Source organism: Halichoerus grypus, chromosome 8 (assembly GCF_964656455.1).
Source record: "Halichoerus grypus chromosome 8, mHalGry1.hap1.1, whole genome shotgun sequence".
NCBI classification, from domain to species: Eukaryota; Metazoa; Chordata; class Mammalia; order Carnivora; family Phocidae; genus Halichoerus; species Halichoerus grypus.
Window position 1 is genome coordinate 125678963 of NC_135719.1, and position 8977 is coordinate 125687939.

An 8977-nucleotide genomic window follows, 5' to 3' on the forward strand; every position below is an offset into this window, starting at 1 on the left:
CTCTTGATCTCAGGGTCCAGAGTTGAAGCCCCACGTTGGCAATGGACCCCACTTTAAAAAAAACGGAAAAAAAAAAAAAAACCTGCGAACAAACCAATGCCAAAGCCAAATTGAATTAGTAATATTTAAAGATTTTTTTTATTTATTTGACAGAGAGAGACACAGCGAGAGAGGGAACACAAGCAGGGGGAGTGGAAGAGGGAGAAGCAGGCTTCCCGCAGAGCAGGGAGCCCAATGTGGGGCTTGATCCCAGACCTGAGCCGAAGGCAGACGCTTAACGACTGAGCCACCCAGGTGCCCTGAATTAGTAATATTTAAAAATCAGGAGCTTTCACATCAAAATCTGGATTTCTGACTTCATATGAAAAATTAAATGTGGCAACAAGGTTTACATCAAGAGATTAGTACTGGCTACTCCAAATTAACAGTTTCTACTACTCCCGGTTATCCCCCATTTATTGTCACTGCTGCTGTTTTTATTTTTATTTATTTTTTATTTTTTTTAAAGATTTTATTTATTTATTTGAGAGAGAGAGAGCACAAGAGGGAGGAGTGGGAGAGGGAGAAGCAGACTCCCTGCTGAGCAGGTAGCCCGATGCGGGACTCGATCCCTGGACTCCAGGATCATGACCTGAGCCGAAGGCAGTCGCTTAACCAACTGAGCCACCCAGGCGCCCTGTCACTGCTGCTGTTTTTAAACATACCTGGGCCAATTCACTCATTTAGACTGCCTAGTGGGCATTTGGGTTTAGGACCCCAGAAGTAGTTCAATTAAGCTGGCTAGAAGCAAGAGAACAGAGCAGACATGGGGAGGGTGACTGAGTGATAGCAAAATGCTAGCGTGTAGATGTACGGACTCCTGCTATTGAGGTCTCTCCAGCAACTTTGGAGACAGATTAATTCCCATGAGGCCATAAAGCTACACTATGCTTCCTGTGTAAGTGCTCACTAGAAGCAAGGCCATATGCATGATATTCTGGAAAATACGAACATGAAAATAATTCCTGCCCTCGGGATACTAACAGTCTAATAAGGTATAAAGAAAAATAGCTACAATATAAGATGAAAATAAGTGAGTTTAGGGTATTGTTCAGGGTGGCTCATATAAAATGCAAAGTGGAGAGTAACAAAGTATATAAAACTTCAGAAACCGATCATAAAGAGTACTACAGAGCACGTTGGGAAATTTAAACTTTATCAGATTAGCAATAGTGAGTCAATGAAGGATTTCAAATTAGAAATACAAATCAGAAGGGCAACACTGGAGATGCGAGTAAAGTCTCCCTCATTGCTCAAATTCTCTTATTCTATGCACTATATCCTTTGAGGAGCCAGCAGCATGACCTCCAAAACGTCTATCTAAACCTCTAAAATTATACAATCACAGCTTTCTTGGTCAGACAGAAGTTTGGTACCTGAAGAGAATAATAAAAAGTCTGTATCTCCCAAATAAAGCATAAATAAATTGCATTTATTACCACTATTGGGTTCCAATACCTTAAACATAAATTATAGTCTTATTACACCCTAAGCTCTATTAAAATATTTCTTCCTATTTAGTCTAAGACCCATTTTGTTAAAAAAAACAAACGCTTATTGCGAATAAATAAAGCACAATCAAATCTTGACTAAGATCATGTTACATTAACATTTCAAAGATCGGGCTGGTCAACCTAATGGCAAAATAGGACCAAACTGGCATTATAATAGTAGTTGTCACCATCCAAGAGCATCGCTGAAATTTATATAAAAATTGGCCAAATCCAGACTCTAGGGTACCATAAAAGAAAGTATTACAGACTGAGACCATTTTGCGATCGACTTTAATCAATCACAGGAATTACAAATAAAAAGCAAGGAGAGCATAAAATTGCAGTACTTTTCTTTCACCTTACTTAACTCCCAAACTAAAAATTCCGGCTCTGACATCAATTTATTCTACACGTCTTTGAGCCTCAGTTTGCTCACGTGTAATATGAGGCCAAGAGTACCTACTTCATAGGGCACAGTACGAACTAAATTGTATCGCATATAAAGTGGCACAGGACCTGACACACAGCTAATGCTCAATAAAAACAGGTTTCATTATTCACAGTAAGCTTCAGTGCCTCCATGATTTTCCTGCAGGTACCAGTCTGAAAATACCCACGAATACTCAACACCCAGAGACTTCTCTGGAGAAACAAGTCACAGTTCAAGACACCTAAGACTGCAACTGGTATGAGACCCCGAGCACGACCCAAAGTCGAGGCGGCCCCAGCTCAGCTGCCACCACATCCGCCAAGGCTTCGCGGTCCTTCTAAGGGTTCCCTGGCATTGGCGCCCGGCCCCGCCCCGCGAACGCCAACGAGCGGGGTGAGGGGGCGGTCTCGACAGCGCACCCTTTGTGCTTCGGCGAGACTAGGCCGCCCCCGAGGCCTCCGCCCGCCGGCTCCCCTCCCCATCCTCAGCCTCCCCTCGTCGACGCCTACGGTCTTCCGTCCCCGCGCCGCCCACTGCCGCACCTTGAGGTGGGTTCGCAGGCCGCCAGCGCCCCCAGACTGGTCGGTGATCTCGTACGCGCCCGTCACCAGCAGGTCCTTATGGATCTCCTCGCGGAGGCACTTGCGGGAGTTAACGGGCAGATGGAAGGAGATGGCGAGCACCGAGCTGGGGCCGAGCAGGAGTAAAAGCAGCAGTGCTAACGGGCAAGGGCCACGCTGAGCTGGTGGGCCAGACAAACCAGACATGGTGCCGGAGACTGTTCACCCCCTCGGGCCTCTACCACGCCGGAACCGGGAGGGCCCACGTGATTCACCTCTGACCTAATGCCGTGGGCGCCATTTTGGAGACTGGCAAATAGACGAGGACTATATTATAAGTCTTTTGAAAGGGAAGAAAGGATACGACACCACCCAGTATCCACAAGTCAAGGTGGTTAAATAAGATTTTCTAGAAGGTAACCGCAAAGGTTTTATTTTTGTTGAGCTTAATGACTGCTCAGTCAGCCGTAACAAGTATGGGCAGCCCTGGAAGTAATTCTCCTTTAGCTTCCGGAAGTAGTACCCGCGAGTTTTTTTTAAGGTCGGTGATACCATAGCAACCAACCCCCAATAGGAAACAGCCACAAGGCCCTTCGTAGGGCCCACCCACCAGCCGCCAAGGCGCTCGGGACGGAGGCAGATGTGCAGTCCCAGCATCTTGCAGCCTCAGTGACAACTGGGACTTTGAGCACTTAAGAAGAAAACTTTGAGAGGCTGAGCGGAAAGACTCCAATTTGGCTATTAGGCGAGCGGGGCCAGTATCTCAGATTAGGTATACGGGTTACCTGGTGAATGTGAGCTGGGCGGCATCCGGTTCATGCACTTGAGCAGAGTATTTGGGCTAAAGTGACGGCTTTCTGAATGTGCATCTTATTTAGTAAACCTTAGGTGCCTACTATGTTAGGTAACATTAAAACAGAATTTGGGTTTTGTATTTTTTTTAAGATTTTACTTTTAAATAATCTCTTACGTCCAACGTAGGGCTCGAACCCACAACTCTTGAGATTTGCTTGCCCCACCCACTGAGCCAGGCGGCGCCCCTGTATTTTGTATTTAAATTGAATAAAACAGTGTTTTAGTTCAGTCTAAGAGATGGAGCTGATGCGGTTTACCAGATAAGCGCTGTCAAGTTGTGTGTTTTAAATGCATAAACACCTTAGGGATCAAATAGGCTAGTCTGTAGTAAGTAAATTTACACTATAATCACTCATGTGTTTCTTTAACAAATATTTATTGAGTACCTACTATGTGCCGGACACTATACTATGCATAAATACTAACATGTATTCATTTAACAAATCACTATTGCTGTCAAATATTCAGGGCTGAAGAAAATATGAAGATGAAAAAGGAATACACAACAGCCTATGTTTAGAATCATCTATTTTGATTAGTGTTCATTGAGCATCTACAGAAACACCCAGAAGATGGACTATCTGCTTTTAGCGATTTAAATGATTGTTCAGTATTTAATAACTCCTTTCAGCCCATCTAGTTCTTCTGGAACTGAAGTCCCACAAGCAAAACAAGAACAAACATAAAGGAGCTGTAAAGCATTTTAAAATTTGACAAATGTCATGTAATAATTATTTTATGAGGTGTCCATTTAGGATCACTTAGTTTGATTATTTTATCCCTGATCTAAGATAAGACTGCTAGTCTACTCAGTACATCATGATAATTTGCATTGGCCTTTTCCCTGCCAGTGCAGGGGATCAGTACCAAGGAGTCATCTACTTCATTGTTTACTCTCAGCCCTTAGGATCTGCTGACCATCAGCCAAAGATTTGCAACCCATAAAATCCTGGGTATGTGTGTGCGTGTTTTAATTTCCATCTTACATTTATATAATAGCTTATATGTTTTTAAATATCTTCACATAATTATCTCGCTTGACATTTTCAAACACCATAGGCTAGGCAAGTCTGTTCATTTTACAGATGAGGGAAACTGAACTGAGGTCCTCAGAGGCCAAAGAGCTTTCAGACCCAAATCCCATTGTTTAAAAGTGACAAAGTCAGTCTGAGGGCCCAAGCCTTCTTCAGGAAGGTGCTATTATTTATTATTTTACAGATGAAGAAACTGAGACTTAGATTTATTCACTTTCCTAGGTCGCAGCCCACATGTACTTTCTTGTCCTATAGTCTCATATAGCCTGCCTCCACCTATTTCCTGTTCTCCTTCCCTCCTTCATATTTTTCTCCATAGCACTCACCACTGTTTCATACAGTATACGTTTTACTTATTTGTCGTGTTTATTAATCTGTGTCCCTAGCTAGGGTATCTGTTTTGTGAGAGGAAGAGCTTTTTGTCTATTTTGTCCACTGCTTTATCTTCTGAATCTAAAATAGGGCCTGGTCTACAATGAATACTGGCTCAGTAAATGCAAGATTGATTCCTTAGCTCCTAGCAAAAGGCCTAACAGCAAATTCCTTCCATTATTCCTTAGCTGTTTTCACGCAAATTTATTTAATCCATAACGTATCTAAAGTGTAGGTATGATTTCAGTTTTGCCAACAAAATGGGTATCTTTTTTTTTAATTGAAAAATGTGTTATTGTTTTCATATAAGAACACAGAAAAAAAACCCAAAACCATTCTCCCCTCTATACTGTGCACCTAGAGGGCTGAGTAGAGGCTCCTGGGGAGCCCAAACTTTAAACTCTGTATCTGCATTAAAGAAGGTGCATTTTACATCTGTTGTGGGGAAAAGAGAGCAAATGGAAAGTGTCACAAAACCAGAAAAAAATGTTTCTTCTTAGCCTCACAGTCTTTGACATCCCATCAGCCTGAAACTTCTCCAGCCAGACCCAGGTTCCCAAGATTCCCAAGACCCTGGAGGTAAACAGATGTACCAGGACACACTCTTTACCCAGACTATCCCTTAGCACAGGTTTCTCAACCTTTCGTTGATATGAGAGGGAACAGGTTTAAAATACACCTCCCCCTCCCAGACAGTGAATCAGAAGCTCTTATTAAAAATCTGCATTTGTAATAAACTTGCTGGGCCATTCTGTGGTCAGAAGTCCTTGGAAGCACTTCTGCCTTCTGCCTTCTCAATGCCTCCTTTAACCGGCCTTATCCTCCAGTGTGGCTTGAGGCTCCCCACTCCAATGCAGAAGCAGTCAAGAATTCCTAACTCTGTGTCCCTGCGCATTCGTGTGTACAGTCCCACTAACAGTGTGTACTTAAACAGCTAAAACAAGATGGGTTCTATGAAGATACAAAAGACCCTTTTGGAGAGCAATTTGGCAATATTTGTCATGTGACATACTCTTTGACCCAGAGAGTGATTTCAAGGACTACTATGGGTCCTCTAATTTCTACAGTGCCCCTGGACCTGTTCCTGGAACCTTTGTGCTGCCCTTGGGGGTGATCTCATCCAGTCCCATGGCTTTAAATGCATCCATAGGCTGATAACTCCCAAATGTGGATTTCCAGCCCTGACCTCTCCTCTAAACTCCAGAGTCTATATCAGGCTCCCTACTTGACATCTCCAAATTGGATGACTAATAGGCAACTCATACTTAACTCTTAATTTCCCCCTCTCCCCCCACTCCCAAATCTGCTTCTTCCCCATCTCAGTAAATGGCACCACCTTCTACTTCTTCACTGAGGCCGTCCTTGTTTCCTCTTTCTCTTACCCCATTCCCACACAGAGCCAATTCATCAGCGTGTCCTACCCGTTCTGTGTCCTAAATATATGCCAATCAGTTTCTACTTCTCTCTAAGCCAAGATTTGGCAAACTACTGCCCAGCTAGGCAGGCCAAGTCCAGCATGCAAACTCCTGTTCTTATATCACCCAAGAGATTATGTGGTTCACAAAACCTAGAATGTTTACTATGTAATCCTTTACAGAAAGAGTTTGCTTCTCTCACCTACGTGAGAAAACAGCCTCCCTACTGTTGTCTCTGCTTCCGTTCTTGCCCCCGCTATGCTCCTTAATACACCTTTAATGATTTTTCAAAAAAAAATGTAAATCAGATCAATCAGAATACAGTCCATATACCTTATCACAGCCCCAAAGGCCACTGTGGTCTGGCTCCTGCCTACCTTTCTAATCTCATTTTACCCAGTGATCACTCCCTCCCACCACCCAACCATTTACTCTCCTATCTAGGGCATCAGGGCCTTTGCACTTACTGTCTACCTGGAGTGCTCTCTCCCAGATATTGTCCCATGGACTCTAGACTCTGCAGGCTGCTCTGCATCATTCAGGTCCCAACTCCAAGGTCTCCTCCTAGAGAGCCCACCCTGCATAAGTAACACTGTCCCCAGGTTATTTTCTGTCCCACGATCTAGTTTTATTATCTATATAGCACATGTTGATATTTAAGAGTATCTTGAGATTTCTTATTTATTATCACCCAGCCCTACTAGCATTTTAGCTCTAAGAAAACAAGGTCTTTGTTTTGTGCCTGATATATCCCTAGGCCAGGTACAATACCCTGTAAATACTGGGTGCTCAACAAATATTTGGTGAATGGATGAAAGAATACAACATAAAATAAAGCATTTAGCACATCAACATAGAGCAGTTGCTCAATAAATGCCAGTTCCTCTATCTAGTATTTTAATTGCCATTTTTCACATGGAGAAGCTGAGGTCCAAAGCTGTTAAGTGACTTGCCTCAAGCCATACAGTGAGTCAGTGTTAGAGTTGAGAATAGAAACGAGAGCTCCTAACTCCACACCAATTTTCAGACATAGTTGTCATTACATTTGATAAAACATGGCATTTTTATTGAGTTCCCACGCTACTGAGAAGTTTTAGGTTCCTTTTTTCTATCCTCACTTATATTCATAATACAACTTTTGTGTTTAAGTGAATTTAAGTCTCCCAGAATATCCGTGAAGTTGTCAATAGTTGGTGTGAAACTGGTAGCATCTATTAGCATCTCCCCTCAATTCACTTACTTGGAAAAAAAAAAAAAAAGATTTATCTTCCTCTCCAGAGTCCCATGGTGCTAAATTTTTATCTTCCTAGGTGGGAAACAAGAACCCTTCACCAATTCTCCATTGAAATTAATGTCTTTCATCAATGTTGTCCATAGAACATATCAAGATAAACTATCAGGACCCTGCCTTACATGTTACAGCCTGTAAATCCTGATTACCAGGATTAACATTCTAGTAATATATGTGAGCTGAGAGCACTCAGAAGTCTGGATTTAACAACAACAACAAAAAACAATTATTAAGAAGAATTTTAGAGATGATGCAAGTTAAGGATATAAAACGTATCCCAAAAGAACAAGTTTCAGAAAGCTTAAGAGCCATCACATGAACCATCACCACTACCCACATGCCTTGAGAGCAAACCAAAGTTTTGGGAGTTGAAGATGAGAGGTATCTCTTCTGCCCCATAGGCATTGTTTGTTTACGGAGAACACCAGCCCTAGAGCCCAGTGCAGAGAGGTGGAGTCCTGGAGTCCTGGAAGGCAAAATCTCAAGGCAGGTATGAGGTGAAAAGAAATCTACTGGACCAGTTGGAGTGGAAGAACCAAGGGACAGAAAAGAAGAGCTGTGAAGGTGGGACTCTAGGAGAGAAGGAAGTAGGGTCAGGGAGGTAAGATGGGAACTGCAGGGGCCCCTTGTTTACCTTATGTCTATGGCCACATATGCTACAAAGAAAAAAAGTATTGAGAAAGAAGAAATGGGAAAATTACTCAGTGAGTAATTTGTCAAGTAGCCCCAGAGTTGAAACCCTCCAAAGGAGGATTAACAGAGAGCCAAATGTATCTACCTCCAAATATTAGCTACACACTGCATCTGGACACAGCCATGCCTGAAGCTCGTCCATATGCAGATCCTCAGAAGGCTTGGGATTACTTCAAAAGTACTCTAAGACCTTAAAGCTGGGTGACCTGGAGCATAGGACTACACTGTTTTCGGCCTTCTCTCTTGATTCTGAGAACATTTTGGGTTTTCTCTCCAATGTATTTTCTTTGATAGGCTACTAATCGGCCAACATCTGGTGTCCACCATCACCAGTTGTCTCTGAAATCCACCAAAACTCATTTTTCAACCAATGCTCCATCTTGTGAGAGACACGGACGGTACGGATGGGACAAGAGCACCAGCTGCAGGAACCTTGATAATGCCTGTATGACTTCCCTGTTATTACTTAACTGGAATCACCCAAACAGCTCTTTAAAAACTGCCAATGCCTAGGACTCACCTAGAACCCACCTCATACCACTGAAAACAGAGTAGCTGGGTATAATTCCTAGGGATACCGTATTTCAGTGGTTCCCTGACTTTGCTGCCCACTGAAATCATCTGGGGATGTTTTAAAAATGCTGATGCCAGACTCTCACCCTCAGACATTCTCATGTAAATGGTATGGGCTGTAGCCTGGGCATTGGGATTTTGAAAAACTTCCTTGGGACCCAACATGCATCCAGGGTTGAAAACAAATGCTCCACCCTCACCCTTTCTAACCCAGTTCCTATT

The 8977-nt window shown here is 43.0% G+C and overlaps 1 protein-coding gene across 1 annotated transcript in view; it reads right to left on the reverse strand.

Annotated features, from left to right (window-relative positions):
* Window positions 1–2791, reverse strand: part of TMED10 (transmembrane p24 trafficking protein 10) — a 36505-nt gene extending 33714 nt beyond the window's left edge. The window contains exon 1 of the mRNA XM_036072785.2: window positions 2505–2791. Coding sequence (XP_035928678.1) covers window positions 2505–2729 — 225 coding nt within the window. The 5' untranslated portion in view covers window positions 2730–2791. The remainder of the gene's footprint in view (window positions 1–2504) is intronic.
* Between the last annotated feature and the right edge of the window lie 6186 nt (window positions 2792–8977).